Below are 19,889 nucleotides of genomic sequence, written 5' to 3' on the forward strand. Positions count from 1 at the left end.
AAGAAAAAAAATCTGCGATTTTTATAAGCCAAGCTAGGGAGTGTTTATTTGAAAAATCGCGAAATTAAACTAAAATCACGATTTTTCATAACAAATATTTAATAAAAAATATTTTTTTTTTTTACATGTTTTACCAAATGACTTTGCGATTTTAAAATAGTGATTTTAATAACTTAATTTTTAAAAATACAATTTTTAAAATCGCAATTCTAAATCGGGCCTTTGGGTTTCCAATTTTCATATGCTAACACGAGTTAACAAATTGTAAAAAAAGTATTAAGTGTAACATTTACGGGTGGGCAAAACCCGCCCCAAAAAAACACACAAATTCGGGTTTTTCTCTCTCATCAGTTCACTAGTTTGCATAAACTACAGCAGGATGCAGCCCATATGAAAAATTTCTTGAAAAAGAAAGGAAACACTGGGTAAGTGAAGGAATTCGAAGATCCAGAGACAGAGGCGTGGGTTTTGAAGATTGAAAGTGAGAAAAAAAGGATAGTCAAAAACAAAGATCCACCTTCTCAAATCTGGTTCCACTCATTTTTATATTTTGAAACATCTTCTTCTCTTTGAATGGTTTGAAGCAGCTCGTCTGTTAATACCCGCTCCGCCCCGTAGTACCCGCAATACCCGCCCTGCTCCGCAAAACCCGAGACCCGCGGATCATGTTCTCTACAGCCGGGTCTCGGGTACAATTTTAAATACCCGCGCACATGAGGTCGGGTATACTCCCGAACCGACCCGTGCCAACCCCCGACTCCCAGCTATCTAATCCCCTGCTAATTGTAAGTTTGTAACAGGGAGGAGTAAATAAATTTTGTCGACGATGTTATTTTCTCGGATTTTGAGGATTCAGAGAACCAGCTTTAATGGGTCTCTCACCAACCTGACAACCGTTACCAGTTCTTCCGCTCCAAGAGTCATCGCTGTTGTACAGATTCTACTACTCAAAAGGTAACGCCCCTTTGTAAACTGAATCCCTTTTAATGTTTTTTTTTTTTTATTCCATGAATTGAATCTTTTCATGTTCATTGTTGAGCTAGTGTTGTTACAGTATGTTATTGTATGCTCTCATTGTTACCTGAATCATTGAAGGCCTGTCTTGCTGCAAAGTAAGACAATTGGATCTTAGTACTAAAAGATGTCTCTTTTTTATTTTCTTTTTGTTAGATCATGGATCAGCTATGTTGGACCCGATAAAATGATCTATCGGCCCATCACTAAAACTCGGTCATTTTTTACTGTTCACCAAACTTATGCTTGGTAAGTTTATACCTATCTGAGCTTGGTTCACACAACACTCGGTTCAAAGGCCCAGTTAGCCAAGTCTTAAGTGAACTACCGAGGGTTACTCTCGGGATACAAGATATACTTGCATGATATTTCATTTGTCATTTTTCAATATATTATTTGACACGTGGATCCTTGGTAAGTCCACAGTGTTAGGTAAATAGGTACAACCCGATGCCTATAAAATGAGGGTCTTATCTCACATTTTGGTAACTTCTTTTTTTTCTCCTTAACTGAATATCCTCTATTTCCTTTATCTTATTGATCATCTTCAAAGTTATATTTCTCTTAAAACACTATGACTAATTTAGGCATCGAAGTTATCCTCCACCGAACAACACCGGCAACTTTGATCCTTTTTCTTTGCTATTTCATAATTAGGTGATTCCTCAGGCACCAGGCCATTCATAGGGCCCATCACATGTCATCATTCGAAAAACTGTCCAAACACTTTTAATTGCCAAATGTATTTGACACAAGTAATTTTTGTTTAATTATTTTTAAAAGCTAATATTGGAGACTTGAATTGCATGTTTAAATGGGTAAAAACTCATCTATTACCGATTTCCTTTGAACCTGTCCTTTCAAGTGAGACAATATTTAATTGAGATAGTTCACTATCATTTTGGTTTCTATAACAGTTTAAGGATTAAATCTTTTTTTTTCTTCTTCAAAAATAGTAATTTCAATTTCTTTCATTTGCGTCAAGTAAAATACTAAATTTCACAAAAAAATTGAGTACGCAAGAGTTTTGATTGTACTGTGTCATCGATCTTGTTAATTTTTTATTTTTTTTTATTATTATAAGTATGTTTGGATAGTTTCCTACTTTATATATATATATATATATATATATATATATATATATATATAATGCTAGGTTATAATGTGCTTGGAATTAGGTTTATATTTTTATGTGTTGGTTTTACATTAATCCGGCCAGATTATGCATGTAAATTTTTTTTTTTTTTTTTTTCATTAAAACAAACAATTAAACTGAATTTATTTTATGTCGGGTTCCATATATATACAACAAATGCATTTAAATTTGGCTCATGTATATGTCATATATATATATATATATATATACAACCCGGATGGGTCAAAGGGGCGGGAGTACAAGTCAACCTAAACCAGTGCACATTGACACAGATTCACCGATAGATTATGTTCAATTTGGACGAGTTACTTGAACTGGGAACGTGAGTCTTGTTCCTAGCATATGCATGTTCATTCAACAAATTATAAATTTGTTTTCTAAATTAAAAAATATATATATATAAATTTGTTTTTCTTAACATGCAGATTAATTTTTTTTTTTTAGAATTTAGAATGATATTTTTGTGTTATTGCAAAATCAATAAGGTCAATTTTATCTTTTTCCTAGTATTGAAGAACATTATCTCAATTAAAAATTTAGAAAGACATTATCAAAGCTTACGTGAACTTTTCCCATATATAAAAACGACTCCATGCCCTTAATGGAACCAACCTAATCAACTCCACAAATCCTCACATGGCAACATCTATATTCTCCACAAGGCAAGTGCGTGACCTGCAAGACCACAATCCTCCGAGGAATCTCAAGCAACGGCTACATCCAAAATAAGGCAAATGAAATCCTACAATTATAACAAACCAAATCAGCCCAATGGCTAGTGTTCAACAAGAAAGGAAAACTAAGAAATTTGTCATTCATTTTGTAAAATACTTTCCTTTGTAAATCTCTCAAAGTATGTGTATAAATAGAATGCATCAATGGAAAATACAAGACAGCAATCACACATAAATATCAAATTCTAAAGCCTCAAGTCTTCACGCGGATTGCCTTTTAAATTCCACCAGAGTCCCATGATGTCAATAATTTACAACTGATATCCAATAAAGCATACATTAGGATGACTTGATGTCGGTTTAAGGGTAATTTTTTTACTGATTAAGAACAATCCATCCACCCATTTTCATTCGCATACATAAACAGTTTTTGACTCAGAATAAAACCAAAACAAAATGATAAGACCATTGAAAAATAGATATAAGATGTCACATTCGGTATAATATTGGTCGGTCCACTTTAACCTTTAAAGTTTGAGTGAATGCAAAGCATGAAGGACCCTGATGAAATAAAGATAGGAAAGATTGTAAGAACCTTCTTGGTCGGTGCACTAGGCGTGTAAAATACGAGTAATGTTTTAATTAAGTTCTCTTAGAGTCTTTTTAAAGTCCTCCCAAATACGATGTAGTTTTTAAATTTTGTTTTTCTTAAAAGATTATTTTTTTTAAAAAAAAAAAAAATTATTTTGAAATTATTATTATTTTTTTTGGAATTTATAATGTTATTTGTCTTATTGCAAAATTTATAGTCTTTTGTTTTTTTGCTAGTCTCGAGAGACATTGACAATTTTTTATTAGTTTAAAAAGAACATATAGTCTCAATTAAAATTTTAAAAAATCATTATCAAAGGTTACTCAAGAGACATTAACAATTTTTTAATAGTTTTTTCAAAAAAAACATTGTCTCAACTAAAAATTAAAAAAAAAATCATTATCAAAGGTTACGTGAACCTTTGATAAGAAAAAATTACTATCAAAGATTACGTGAACGTTTCTACTTAAGAACACATTCGGCTACTTGGCCGATTGATATGGGACTAATCACATTTTTTTTTTCTTTTCACAACACTGACCGAGAAAGTAGAAAATGAGAAAAACAACACTAAAATAAGAAAGAGAGGTTCAAAAGCGAGACCCACTAATGTGATCTAGAGGGTAACTTTATTTGAGTCATTTGAAAGAAACATGCATTATTGAGCAGTCCTAGCTGATTGAATTGCTCTCATTGTTAGTGCCATCTCATTTTCCAAATCAAAAAGAGGAGCAACTTTAGGCTTAGCAATTAAGAGCGGTAATCTTTTATGGTCAAGATTATCAACAAGAGTTAGTAATCCTTTACATCCAGTTTGAGACGTCGGAGCTAATTGCTCCTCCGGCACTATTTGAAGCTGCTTCCACATTCTTGATCCTACAATGCACTTTTGCGATTTCCTTTTCCAATAGAATTTGTATGCTCATCTCAAAGTATCTTTCTTTGGCAAAACAAAAACAAGCAGCCAAGCTGGAGGTTAGGGTTTCTATTCGGTGATAATTCCTTTTTTTTTTTCTCTTTTTTTTTCTTTTTTTTTTAAAAAAAGGTGTATCATTGTTTGTTATTTAATTAGGTTTTAACGTTACAATGGCTCCGTCTCCAGAGAAAGTGAGAAAAATATAGCACCGTGGGAGAAAATGAGAAAAGTTGAAATGAATAGTAATTTTTATTAGAACTGTTCTGTACAAATAGATTTAAAATGTCATACATAAGCTGTACATACAACATGTTAACCACACGGATGAAGAGTTTCTTCCTTTTTCAGTTCAATCGAACGCCACCAATTCAGGCATCAACCGACACACTTACGGCATTCAGCTCAACATGCTGCTTGCCCTCATTTTGAGGGTGAAGAGTAATGGTAGCACAAGCCTCAGCCCGTGGAGAAAGTTTGTCTCCCACATGAGAAACAGATATGGAGCTCACCAAGGGCTTTGTATCTCCCTCATCATCTTGGTCTTCTGTGATGATTTCCCATTCTTCTTTAAGGGATGTTACTTGTAAGCCTTTCTCTCTGTGCCTTTCCATTTCAAATGCAGTGGGTAAAATCACATAATCGTTTAGAGGGTTGTAGTATGGGTCTGAGTCTGCCTTCAGCCAGTGCTTCAGAATCCGAAATACATGGTGGTCGCACAGAATCCCTCGGTGCTCGCCGGGGACTCCGACCCTTGCTTCTGCATTCAGCCCATCTGCCTGAAGGAGAAGGAAAAGGAAAAGCACCTTACAGAGATTATCTCACAATGATCAGGAGAAAGCAGCCATACTCATTTCATGAGAAATACAAGAAAAAATGCAGTCTCCACAAATATCATAAATGTGATACTTGAACGAGTACAAAAATCAACCATTAAAGCTGTGTTGAAGAGGTCATCCATATCATCAATTGACAACAGATTGAAGAGAAAATCTGGCATACCTTGGCTGACTCAGTCGGAACTGTCCCATCACCATCAACACATACATACGTAGGCTGCAAATATGCAAACACAAGTTAGCTTTCTTAAACAAATAGCCAACTATAGCAAGAAAAATGAAATCATATTAATTAATCCCATATTTGATCCAAATGAAACAGGTATCTAATATACCAAAACAGGGTGAACCACAGAAAACTTGAATAATAATTTTTGTAACTAGGAGGTACAATGTCATCACAATGAGAACATTCTGCAGTATATAATGACCTGGAAAAATGGTAGTTGCTGCAAATCTGTAACTGGAGCTTCCGCACTTCCATAGCTGCATTGAAAAATAGATTTTGTAATAAAAAGAACCCAACTTACTAGCGAAAGGAAATAGCTGCATAATGGATGTTATAAGCTTCAATTCCACAATAAATCAAACAACAGCTGTAGTTTCTAAGTGGCAAAAATAGTAAGACTTCATCTCAAGCTTAATGAATATATTACCAGACACTATGGGGTGTCTCAAGATTGATCGCGTATATATTGTAGAATTTAACTTTAGAAGGAACTCTAGCACACGATAAAATGTCACGTGTTTCATTAGCCCATTTCAAGATCTCCAAGTTGAATGGTAGGGCAATAATTCCACCATCATAATTGACCTGGCATTGAAATACACATAAAGTCCAGTAAGCCACATCAGTTCTCTTCATCTAGAATCAGCATAAGGCTAAATAAGAATAATATGAAGAAAAAAAGTTATCAATACTGTGCAGCAAGCATTTCTAGAACATGATGTATAACATGAAGCTCTTAGCTTCTTTTTTTTTTTTTTTTTCGGGGAAAAAGACACAAACAACCCATCTATATCCAAGGAAAGAAAGCACATAGTGGCAACCAAATCTTCAAGTTCAATTCTTACTCAGAAGAAAAACCTGAAAAATTAAGTGTTCAATCATTTGTTGACATTAACAGAAAATACAGTGTTTATGAGACAACTGAAAATTCTCAAACATTCATGATCTTTCTACACCACTCTGCACTAGGGTCATTCCCTAGTACCTCTCTAACATTCATGATTTTCCTTAGAACTCCATTATGTCATACCTTATTGCCATATACTTTTGCATAGCCGGGCCAAGCCCGGGTAAAGGACAAGGGTTGCAATAGGTTGCAGCCACCATAAGGATATCTCACATGTTATGAATATGGATCCCACAGAATGTAACAACTAGAAAACTGAATATTAAAATTTTGAAGATTATAAAATTGCTCCAAAATCCAAACATGATGACACCATTTCACTTTCAACAAAATGTTGAGAAAGTACAACAATCTTGCTCAAATGTTTTCCAAAAATTAGTGATCTGCACTTGACACAACAAGAGTTAATAATAGCTTACCGTGTTAGCTGAAAGCGCTTCCTTAAAAATTTCTATACTTTCAGCTGGAGGGTAAGACTCTAGAATAATATGAGAGTTCCCATCTTTGTCTAGCTTTTCTCTCCAGATCTCTAGAAGAGGAATGTGTTGCCATTGAAAATTCAAACAACCCATCAATTCATATATTGATGGACATTCAATCAGCTGAAAAAATTGCAACATGTTAATAAAAAGTCATCTCTAAAAGAGTGCAACTACTGAATTCAAGATTCAAGAATCAGCAAAACTAAAAGATAAATATTGCCAGAGGCTTAAATGTTCAGACAAATGTTAATATATAATGCTCATGTCAAAAGAAAATGAACAGCAATAACCAAAACCTCAACAATTTATATCCCTGCAGGCCCACGCATAATAGAGTGAATGGCACAGTAGGTGACCGAAAGCAAAGGGTGTGAACGAACAGATTTCTGAGTCAGGGTCCATAGGCACAGAGTTATAAACAAATGCTCCCTCCATCACAAATTGTTATCTTTGAATTTGAAAAATAAAAAAAGTGGGGGGGGGGGGGGGGGGTGGGGGGGGTATGTGGTGTGGGGGGTGGGTTTCAAAACCACACTCTCTAGCTTAAACTCATGCAAAAGCGAGGAGCAAAGGGCATTGAATTTTCAAATAAGTCAGAGGGCATCTTAGGAAAGTTGTTGTAAATGTACTCCAAAGTGGATATATTTTACGATATCCTGAAATGGAATATACTGGAGAAACAATATGGGATGGAGGGAGCCGAAAGCATATACCCTAACCAATGTCATCTAGCAGTAATTGCCATGCTAGAAGATAAAAAAAAGTGCATATACCGCTCTTGCATAATACGAATAAGCAAATTTATTAAAAAGTGCAAAGGCACAACTTAAGTACACAAGAAGAATACAAGAGAGGAACTTAACTAGAAGCACAAAATAAAAAATAAAAAAATAAATTCTAAAATCATGAAAGCTCAAAATATTAAAATCAATGGTGGTAGCCTAATGAAAAGAGTCTTAAGAAATAAAGCATTTAATTCCACCAATGTCCTCTCATGGTCCTCAAAGCTTCGATCCTTTCTTTACTTCTAAAGACACCACACAAGGCAGGACAGTATCATCTTCCAAACTACATCAAGCTGAAACCTACCACCTAGCTCCCTCTAGCAAGCAAAGAGATCTACCAAGCAACTAGGCATAACACAAGCCAGCCCTACACTATTGAAGATAGTATTCCAAAGGGCACTGGCAATCTCACAATGGAATAGAAGATGATCCACTAACTCCCCAATCTTCCTACACGTGCAGTACCACTCAACCACAATATGTTGTTTCTTAGATTGTTCATAGTGAGGATCTTCCCTAATGAGGTCAACCAAGCAAATAACGTCACTCTTAGGGGAACCTTATTCCACCAAATACTCCTCCAAGGGGAAGGGGTACTATCATGGGGAGCAAGAACATTGTAGTATGATCTAATATCAAACAACCTTTCTTAAAAGGTACCCAGCAAAGCTTGTTCTCACCAACCCTCTTTAGATTGTCCATAAGACAATAAGTTGTTGCCCTAGCTAAGATGTAATCACATCGGTGTATTAGAGCAAAAATTTAGCTGAACCTCTCTTCTTGGGCATAACTGTAAGTATCCAAATGCCTAAGCCATTCATACATTTTAAATTAAATTCCAGCTGCACCAATGTCATACTGAGGTGAAAAAAGAACAAAGGAAAAAGATACCAAAAAAAAGATTCAGATAGAGAGACGTATGATTTAGTGATTCTAGGCAGAATATTGAACAGTAAGATAAAGTGATCGAGGTAAAATCTGATACACAGTCATAAACCTATATATCCCAGTGGTACAAACAATAACGGGAAGCTCCAACAGACATGTAACTAGAAATGCCAATAGAAATGAACTCATACCAGCTGGTGCATGCTCCATTTTGATATAAAAAAATTCTGTTCCCACCCTTCCACAAATGACATTCCATTCAAAAAGGTAGATGTAACATATCCAGGTGCACCTGTGGGACAATTTGACACAATGCCTCAGTGGAATTACAACTTCACCAGCACAAAGTTCTAAAACCAAAGTCAACTTCCGAGTCAATTCTATCTCAGCAATTAAAGATGCAGAGATAAAAATTAAAACCAACGCATTATATTCAAACTACCATAAGTTTTTAGAAGTTAACCTAGACTGTCAAATTGATTGAAGATTTTAAAAGTTCAAACCATGGCAACAATTTTACAATTGGGTAATATCAACATCTGAGAATTAGTGAAAAAAGCAGTTCAGCTAATGTTCCTACAAAAGACATCAAGGTGATCCTACAATGTCATCTATTACTCACATAGCTACTGATGGTATGTACAATATGTTTAAGAATAGTTTGGTTATCAGAATATACAAATCAGTAACCAACAACATGTTCCAAGACATCTTATTTAAAAATACCAAATGCAAGTTCAGTAGGACAAGCATGACTGCTTATGGCATTATATACCTTCAGGTATTCAGCCTTCTATTTTCCTCTTCGGATTACATGCCACATTTGAACTTTGGGCAATAAATGGACAAGAAAGTGTGGAGGGAAGTCATGCCCATAAAAAGAAGAAAATATTGCATGTTGCAAAGTTATGAATTTTGTTAAATTCAATAAAAGAAGGTTCCTCATTTCTACATTTTGTACCAAGGAGGGCTGCTATTATTATGGTCTGCTGTGTTCAATTTACATATGATCACTTACCCTGAAATGGTGCTGCAATTGCAATCCAATTCTTCACATATTTCTCAAAAATCTGCAAAACAACATGCATAAAGTTGTAGGATTTAGCTAGCAGGAGAACTGAAGCACTAGCTAAGAAAGAAATAACCAAAAACCCATGGAAAGGGAGATGGGAGATGGAAAATGAGAAAAGGAATAAGAATAAGTCAAGAAACAAGAAAATATTGATTCTTACATCACTATGCAGGCACATAAAACATTTCACCAGAAGGCCCCCCATAGAATGACTAATGATGGTTATCTTTTTCCCTCCAGAAGCATTATATGCCAACTCTAGTTGTGCAGCTAGCCGCTCTAATGTCTGTGGCAACCTAAAAGAAAATCAAAGCATAAACATGTTGAAGATATTAGCTTGAGAATAGACAAAGATCTTCATGCATCAGGAAGCCAACATCCATTCAACGGAGTTTATTCTATAAACAGATTTCACGCTTTTCTTAAAAAAGAAAACGTATTGAATTTTTAAGTCCACCTCAATTCACCTATTTGTATGCTTTCTTCGCAAAAGAATATACTACTTAAAAAATTCCTTATGCCACTTGGCAAAATAGCTTTTGAGGTCCAAAACTAAAGGGATAAAAGAAAAGGCTGTATTACAACCATGCATTTATGAGATCAGAAAAAATTTAGAAGAGAATTCCATATCAAAAGGCATACCGTAAAAATAAAAATAAAAATCTAGAAGCAAGTTTTGATCTATAATTACCACAATATCAAGATTTTATCTTTCTTCAGAAACAAAGATGAAAACCCAGCATCAAAAAGAAAAAAGAAGTTGAAATACTACCAGGATGCTTTATAACCAATCAATAGATCATTGAGCTAAATGCATGACCAAAATCAATTTATTCCCATTTTACATTTCATTTTTGATCTATAATTACCACAATATCAAGATTTTATCTTTCTTCAGAACCAAAGATGAAAACCCAGCATCATAAAGAAAAAAGAAGTTGAAATACTACCAGGATTCTTTATAACGAATCAATAGATCATTGAGCTAAATGCATGACCAAAATCAATTTATTCCCATTTTACATTTCATTTTTCTCATTGGTAGATTTCTCCATCATGTTTGTATGTAAGAAAGGGGGGGGGGGGGGGGGGGGGGGGGGTTGTTGGGTGGTGTGGGTGGGTTGGGAGGCATGAGGCCACAGTGCAACATATCTAAAAACTTTTTTCATTATAACAACTTTGGCATTACGCATAAATGTGGTTCATATGTGCTATTATTGTCTTTCCATATTATGCCTTTTAACTTTTTCTTTCTTTTAATTATAACATAACGAGATTATAAAAATTGAAATTGTTTGAAAAGAATTGATCATTAGAGTACCCATCTTGTGCAAGGGCGGAAATAATCCATCAGATATCTATGGAGCATTATTTTTAAAAGAGTCCTTCGATTTTGGGCAAAGGATGCCAGATTTATATGGTTTTGCTTCCTCGAAGGATGCGGCTCACTTAGAGCTTTCTGAGGGTTCCAATCAATGGAACATAATCATTGCTAGAGTAGCTCATGATTATGAGATAGATGTCTTTGTCTCGTTCTTCAAGGTGTTGTATTTAGTTAGCATGAGATGGGATGGCGAAGACAAGCTTTGGCGGGCCCCTCCAAAAGAGGGTTGTTTGACGTTAGATCCTACTACAATGTCCTGATTTGTAATGATGGCTTTCTTTTTCCTTGAAAGAGTGTTTGGCGGACTAAGATTCCCTTGAGGGCGGCTTGTTTGCTTGGTCAGTGACCCTAAGAAAGATCTTTATCATGGACAATCTTAGGAAACATGTCATTATGGCTACTACGTGTTGTATGTGTAAAAAGAGTGAAGAGTGTGAACCATCTTCTTCTCCATTGTGAGATTGCTTGTACCTTATGTAAAGTTTTTTTTTTAAGGCACTTTAGGCTGTCTTAGGTTATGCTTAGACAAGTAGTGGACTTGAATGCTTGTTGGTCGACTGCTTGCAACACTAAGAATGTTGTTGTGCCTTCATGCTTTTCTCGTGTCTATGGAGGGAAAAGAATGACAAAAATTTTGAGGAATATGAGAGGATATTAAAGGAGCCAAAGACTTTTTTCTTCAATACTTTGTATCTTTCGACAATTGCATTTATTTCTCCTTTGGTGCTTGGTTATCATGATTTCCTTTTCTTTTCTTTTTTTCTATTTCTTTTAGAAAAGTGTTTCTCTTGTACACTTCACAATTACATGGGAGGATGTCTTATGCTTTTAATGATATTTTGGTCAATTATAGAATAAAAAAAAAAATAAAAGGCCTCTGAAGAAGAACAAAGCATAATTTTCCAACTCCACATTCTGACAAAGGTCGTGTTAATTCTATGCAAGAACTACTCTATAACATAGGCCTTGTCTATACAAGGAATGGAGAACATTTTTTTTTTTTTTTTTGATAGATAATCAAAAAAGTTTTATAAGAGGCGAATGCGCCCCTAAGCATACAGGAAGTATAAAAAAATAAGACACAAAAAGCGAAGAACATACAAAAGCTTAGGAATATTATTGGCATTAGAACTAAACTCATTTGTAACATAGCCTTTAAATAATATGGTCGTCATCTGTCATTAGATATGGCTATCTCCACCATAGAAAGATGAAAGAAAAAAGGAAAGAAATAGCAAATCTGCTAACAAATACTAGAAAAAAGGGTTTCTACATATCATTTTTTATTATTATTATTTTTTTAATGTCAGGGAACCTCTCCAAGGCAGGGCCATTTGGACCTACCCTTGCAGAGTAAACCCTGGTCCCATGCACCGCAGTTTCGAAAGTTTCCCTACACAGAACTGGTTAAATCGCTGGCTTTTCATCAGGGGGTGTGACCCCAAAGGATTGTTTGCACCCATGAGGTGTTGAACCTTGGACCTTGAAAGGATGATAACTCACGACTAAGGCCTCCACCACTTGGACCAACCCCTTGGGGTTTCTACATATCATATTTATCGTGTGCAAAACAACGATTTTTATCAGTTATAGCAAAGGAAAACAAAGAAACTTCATAAAAGTCCAAATATAAAGAAATAGGTATGCCTACATCCTTTCGTCTATGGATAAATAAAGGATCTAATTGATAGAATAAGCACCATAAGGCAATAATAAATATAGAAGCTTCAATCAATAAGAAAGGGATCATCAAAACACCAAACCATCCAATGTAAAGACGGTTTTTGGTGCTAGTTATCTAGTTACAGAAGCGACCTCATAGGCTTTTGCTTTCGCGTCTCTCTAAAACTGCACTCATGGTAAAATACCAGACGATGTTAATTGTAAATGAGAAGATTGGTTACGAAGAAAAATGAGAAGATTGGTTACGAAGAAAAAGGAAAACGGATTCGTATTCACATATATGAGAATTATATAGGAGTAACAACAATCTTGGATTACTTTTTGAAAAAAAAAAATTAATAATAGATTTGTTTGGAATAATAAGAATATTACAATCAGAATGCTCATGAAGAAAGAACCGCAATAAGTGCAGAGGAGGCATCTTTCATCCGGTAAGCAAAGGGGTTGAACCAAGATTTCCAAATGGATGGGGTAAGGTATTAGTACATCTGCCACATAATTTAAATGTGGGAATTGTCCTAAAAAATGAAACATTGAATGAATGGATCTTAAATTGTAATATCTTACTATTTGTGCCCTTTCTAAAACATATATTAATCATAGAGAAAATGGAATTTCCTCAATAACGGTAAATCCTTCTTATATAATTTGAGAATACAAATTATTGTGCTATATGACTCAGACCTATTCTAAACAAGTTGAGGCCTTTTGAATTGTTTTTTTGACACTAATTGGAATTATTCCAATATTGGACCCTTGAACATATAATAGTTCCAAATCGAATCTCTTTAGAAAGATCTTTTGTATGATGGTAGCCTGCTCTTGTTCCCCTACAGAATTTTTGTTATTTAATTAGCCATACACTTCACATATTTCTCGCAATTCTCATGGCCTCATTAAATTATACACATCTTGGATAAGAATCACCAACACACTAGAACACCCTTCTTGAAAACCCAAAGACAGTACTAACGTATGTGACTAGCTATTGCCATCAATATTGAAGAATTTGGGATCATATAATTCAAGTTCTCCTCCAGAAAGTCACTCATAACCCTTATCCTATCTTGGAAGAATCAGCACAATATTTTTCTAATTTAATGAATTGACTTAAAATAACACTTCATCTTCATAGGTCCTCATGATGGGTGAAAACGAAAGATGGTGAATTTCATCTTTACAAGTAAAGGAAATAAAGCTATCCTTCCCTCCTGCGACTTGCGAGGTAGACCACTAGTTGGCAGAACTAATCAACTTCATTAAACATCTATTATTATGACTGAATGCAGAAGTTCATGAAAATGGCTCTTAATGGCAAGAGAAGGAGGCATTAGAAGAATCTATAATGAGCATAGTGACTGACATTACTAGGGGAAACAATCAAGTCCTGGAGATTACAAACTCAAGTATATGACGTTAGAAAATTGTTCAAGAACTTAGGATGTTAAAACTGGACATCTACATTGGTACGAATGACTTAGTTTGGAACTTAGGTCATCTGGTACGTTTGGTATGCTTGTTTCCACTGCCTGTAGGAAGAAATATTGCTGAGGAGCTGGTGACTGTAAAGAAATTGAACTGCCAAAAGATAATATTGGAAAAAAGGAGTTGCCATGGGCCAGCTTGACCTCACAAAGAAGATAAGGTCATTTTAGAAACTTCAAGACAGGAATTATGAAACGTAGGCTGTACAATGGGAAGATAAAATTTGTAAAAAGTCCCGAAATATGTGCACAATAAAATGTTGGATACTTTTCCATGTTTCTTTGCTGGCTCAGGTAAGCACAAAAGAGGATTCTCTGAATCTTCCAGATTTCCTTCCATACCTTTTAAACAATGTAGCTTTTAACTAAATGTGCAGTTAAGCATGTACCTGTTGCTTTGGCGGAAATCGTACCCAAATCCAAAAAGCGTTTTTCCTTCTTGAAAACCCCACTTTATCATTTCAACAATCATGTCATGGAAATAATAGACACAATCACGTCCAATTATCTGCATGAAACAAGCATTAGAGGAAAGTCATCAATAATCCACTTCTTTTAATGATAAACCAAATCCTGATGAGGAACATATGCTGATACTAACATTTGTTTTGTTTTTTTTTTTTGGATAAGTAAGGTATTTTATAAAAAAGTGTAAAGTGCCCCTAAATACACAAGCAATATACACAAAAGGCTCCAAACGAGCAAAAAACCCAAGCCCTCGACCCAAAGCCCTCAAACTAGAACCCTAGCAAGCCTTCAAACCCAAAACCCACAATACAACAAAGCTCAAAACCCCCCAAGGCACTCAATGCTAAAAAGCGTTAGTCTTGTCGTTACCCCACCTAGAGGATGCTCCCTTAGCATCATAGTTGATGGAGCATTCTAAATTCAAAAGCTCCATTCTATCCTTTACCTTTTGAGGGTTAACCTCTATGGTGGCATCGATCCCTCACACAGATCCCCCATCAAAGTCCAATCCAAACAGGTGGCGGGGGAAAGTCACCCAAAGGGTAAGGAAAATCTTTGTCTTCCCCACCCCAGCAATCTCCATCTTACCCTCCCTAGAAGTCTCTGTCCTACTCTTCACTATCCACCAACTCCAAAGAAGAACCGGCCAAACCTGTCACCGCACCAAAAGAGACAGGTGGGACATTGAACGACAACATCAAGTTGTCATCCATTTTCAAAAATTTGTTATCCCTCATCTTGCGGTTGTAGCGTTGCATGGGTTTAAAGGTCAACAAAAACGGGGGCACCAAATCAAAAGCCTGAAGCCCTTCAGCCACGACACCTAGGAACTCCACCAACGTAAGAAGTCCTCCTGAAGCCAACCCAGTATCCAAGACAATAGCAGAAACCCTAACCGTACGAGCAGTAGGAGGAGAGGCCATACTTGAATCTACCTTGCTCGCCCCCCAAGCAACTAGCAGCAAAGGGTTCAAAAAGCCATGCCAAAGAATACTCTTCGCCGGTTTAGGGTTCCTTCCATCACTAGGCCGAGCCACCGCAATAGAAGAGGCCGAAATTTGAGGTTCCGACAATATCTGGACGATCACCAACAACGAGCTTGCACCATTAGCGCCACCAAAACTAACTGGACCAAACCCAACAGAGATCCCCGCCAAAATCACCAGAACTAGACCAACCATTTAAGGACTCGTCATCAAATCCTCTGTCATAGTCTCCAACGATCCCAAGGACGTCACCGTCGGTGAAACCTCCAGCATAACGTTTGTCAACATCTCCGATGTCTCTGGAATCGAATCGACCCTGGACTTGAGAAAGGGACCAAACCCAGCAAAGACCCCCGCCAAAATCACCAGAATTAGACCAACCATTTAAGGACCCGTCATCAAATCCTCTGTCATAGTCTCCAACGATCCCGAGGACGTCAACTATCGGTGAAACCTCCAGCATAACGTTTGTCAACATCTCCGGTGTCTCTGGAATCGAATCGACCCTGGACTTGAGAAAGGGGCTGGGCTTACAAGCCCCTTTAGAAAAGGAACCGAACCTTGGACTTGGTCTTACAAAATGGAAAGGGCTTGGGCTTGTGCGCTCGCCTAAAAGCCTACAGACCCGTCTTGTGCCCAACAAGCTAACGACCCAACCCAAACTTCATCGGCCAAGCCAAAAACGAAGCCCACATCTGGTGCAACTCCTCTAGCACCTTCTCGAAATTGCCCTTCCACGCCCGAAGGAGAGAAACAAATCCTCCTTTTTACTCTGCACAACCCTACCCCCAAAAGCAGCAGCATCACATGATGAAACATTTGCAACACGACTAGTCCCATCCCCATCAATTGCACCACCAAACAAATTTGAACCATCTCGGTTCTTACCCAGTGGATAAACCAAAGTCTGCATAGGATCCTCCTCCGTTGGTGGCTCAAGGAGCACCCGCAGCCCAGGACCAAAAGTCTTCTCAATCTTCTTCCAATCCAAAAAAATCACTGGAAGGAGGCCCACTCATGACTTCAAAGAAAGCCATAACTTTTCTCAACTCCCCAGAGAATCTACTCCAACCCCACCCTTCACAACCTTCCGGCAACAAAATAAACCCTCTCTAACACCAAATAGTTGGAGCCGCCACCTCCAAAAAGCAATCGGCCGGTGATGACATTTGAAGCCTCCCAAGTGGTTCAGAGGAACTCCTCATCTCTAGTACTTTGCAGCACCTCTTCAACCGTCACGATCAATTAGGTGACACACCGCGGCCCCAAGACAACAATTCAAGCAAAGCCTCTTCTCCTCTCCTCTAGACGGAGCTCCAGCTTACCTAAATCCGCCGAAAATGAGAAAGATTTGGCTTCAACGAAGAAGCGGCTCTCCATACCCAACCTCACCCGGCCACCCCAGAAGGAAAAAACACCATCACCAAAGAGGAACAGCACCCAGACGCAAACCCCAGCAGCAAAACCGCCTTCACGATCTAAATTAGAACTACCCAAAAACGCTCCAACACAACAAAATATCATCCCCCGAGATCAGCCGATCTACGAGATGGCACAACGTTGTAGAACCCTAGAGTGACACGCCTTCAAGCACCACTGCTAGGGAAGAGAGAGAAAAGAAGAACCAAGTGACAAAGATTATTGAATGGTCACACATATTTATCTTAGCTTCAGATAACTGCTGCTGATGCTAACATTATACTTAAGACACACAGATCAGATCAGAAGCTAAGCTACAACTTGCAGGAGCATTTTTTAAGCATTTTTATTCGAACCAGAACTTTACTATAGTAATGATACTATTCCTTCAAGGTTTCAAACAAACATCAAGAATGAAGCACATACATCCAAAAAGAAATAAACGTACAAAAACAACAGAAGTAGTAAGCTATTCAACTGCAAAGCCTTTTTCATTGTTAAATATGTAATATGAAAACGCACCATGTCAGGGTCCAAGACATCAATTGCATACAGTCCAAATCTGTCTTCAGGGACCATAATACTTGACTTTGGATCCAAAGACACAGTTTTACCTGTTTCACATAATAAACATCATTATTCAACACCAGAAATTGTAAAAGTACAGGATCATTAGAAAAGAAAGCCCAAAAAATATAACCAAGAGCCTAGTAGCCCCTGACCAGCTCGCCCTTTTTTCTCTCATAATAGTAGGCTCATTTTTATTAGGTTTAGTGGAACGCTCTTAAACACGTTTGATTTTCTCTCCTCTATTAAGCATACAAGTAATTGCAGTTATGTAGAGTGTAATCAAAATTTACGATCAGACACTGAACATTTCCATGCAGTTGCATAGAAGCATTTTTAAACTTCCTCACCACACTAGACCCTCAACCTAGAGAGCGTCCTAATAAGGATACATGTGCTGCGCTCATGAATAATAAACTACATAAGAGGTAGTATTTACCTGGTTGTTATGATGCCAAACTCTTAGTAATTTCTATAACATTCAAGTTAGAACTCATAGGTCTTGTGAATTTACTGCAATGCCTACTTTATATGAGCTGCAGATAGCAATGGCAGAGTCCATATTTAAAAAACAATTACAAAATGAGTACCATTGTCTTGTGGCTTAACACATATATATATTTTGGTCACGGCTTTTTATGTTATCTTTTTAGTTTGGTCAGAGCAGTGTACCCATACAATGAATAGATGTACACATCGAGGAAAGCAACAATTTAACCTGGTTTGAGCCAGTTTTCCAAATTTATTAACTAGCACATAAATTCACAAATTGGACCAAATCCGTTTTTAAACAAAAGAAATTTTACACCAAAACATCCATAACCTTGAACCCTGGGTTTGTAGCTATATAATTGTAACACAATTGTGTGAATAGTATAAACACCAAGAGACCTTGAATAATTTTGATTTTGACAAAGGATTTAAAGAGGTAAGATTCGGGCCCATGTCCAGCATATTGAAAAAGATTTAAGAAATGGAAAAATCAAGGCGAGAGAGAGAGATTGGAGAGAACTTTCTTTTGGGGAGAGAAAAAGCAACGAACTTAAAAGAAAAAATGAAATGTTAATATTCAGATCAGAAACTGTGTACAATCCAAATGGTTGCCAAGCCGATGAGGGAAAAGAGAAAGCACAAGTTTGAAATGGTACATGTTTCCATCTTGAGGACTTCTCTTTTTTGTGGTTTTGCACATTAGGTACCGGCAAAACTGTAACCTCTACTCAGTGAACCTAAACTAAAGCCCTTTTATTTAACTGAGTTGAGTTCCATTTTTTTGTGAAATCTAAAGTCTAAGATCTAAATCACAAGCATCCTTTTTTGCTTCTTACATAACGCTAAGAGAAAATACAAGATTGAACTTCATTTTCATTTTTCTACGGATTTTTTAAGCAAAAACACAATGATTACCAATATCATAAACAGCAAAGCAACTTTAATATCAAGCAACAATTATGATCATATTTTCGAATTTCTAGCTATTTAAAGTAAAAAATAACATCAGATATTATATCAGCGGAAGGATCAAAACTTGAAAACTCCAACAAAAATCCAGACCCAAACCCCCAAAAACTGAAGATACTTACCTCCACTTTCTCAGCAACCAAACACGGCTCTAACAAGTTAAAATCTCAACGAAACAAAATACAATAAAATAAATGAAAAGAGGGAAAAATCACCGGTAGAGGGATCGAAGCGAGACCAAAGCTTGGTCCGGCACTTGTAGTCCGCCCCGAAAATCCGAATCCAAACGCGCTCCTCCTTACCATTATCGTCACTCACAGCCTTAAGAATCGAACCGGCGACGCCCGGAACCAACAAAACCGGGTCGAGATTGGGGTTCACGTGCGGCTGGGGCTTCTTCCTCAAAAGCTTGAGCCAGAGCTCCACCGATTGCACGATTTCCTCCAACAGCACGGCCATTCCAAACCAAAGCCCTCGATCAATCGAACCAATGTGTGGGTTTGTGAATCAGATTGTTCAGAGGCTTCGTAAATCCGATTATGAGGAACTGGAGGAGGAAAGAAACAAAACGCAATCTCGAAGACGATAGGGGGTTGTCTCTCTACGGTGATGTGATGTAATAAATGTGTCTGTTTTAACTTTTAAAGTCCAAATTTGTTTTTTCTTTTTTTTTAATCTAAATTCAAATTTTAATTATCTTAAGAGCTTGTTTAGGTATGGTCTAAAAGTACTTTTAATATTTTTTAAAAATACATGTTTGAAGTGTACTTTGGTCTATGATTAGTACACGTTTGGTAAAAAAATTTAAAATCACTTTTAATGGTCTAAAAAGTCAAAAATAATTAAAACACATTTTTGACAAAAACTTAAAAATAAAAAATTTAAA

At 36.6% G+C, this 19,889-nt stretch overlaps 1 protein-coding gene across 1 annotated transcript; it reads right to left on the minus strand.

Annotated features, from left to right (window-relative positions):
• Window positions 1-4,582: 4,582 nt before the first annotated feature.
• On the minus strand, window positions 4,583-19,597 carry LOC132170384 (alpha/beta-Hydrolases superfamily protein). Its single transcript, XM_059581349.2, has 11 exons — window positions 19,219-19,597; window positions 17,498-17,589; window positions 14,492-14,610; window positions 9,712-9,847; window positions 9,498-9,549; window positions 8,671-8,771; window positions 6,744-6,926; window positions 5,845-6,002; window positions 5,620-5,674; window positions 5,352-5,405; window positions 4,583-5,128 (listed from the first exon to the last, which is right to left on the minus strand). The coding sequence occupies exons 1-11, from the start codon at window positions 19,460-19,462 to the stop codon at window positions 4,721-4,723; spliced, it is 1,602 nt and encodes a 533-aa protein (XP_059437332.2). The 5' UTR covers window positions 19,463-19,597; the 3' UTR covers window positions 4,583-4,720.
• Between the last annotated feature and the right edge of the window lie 292 nt (window positions 19,598-19,889).

Source organism: Corylus avellana, chromosome 1 (assembly GCF_965113065.1).
Source record: "Corylus avellana chromosome 1, dhCorAvel1.hap1.2, whole genome shotgun sequence".
NCBI classification, from domain to species: Eukaryota; Viridiplantae; Streptophyta; class Magnoliopsida; order Fagales; family Betulaceae; genus Corylus; species Corylus avellana.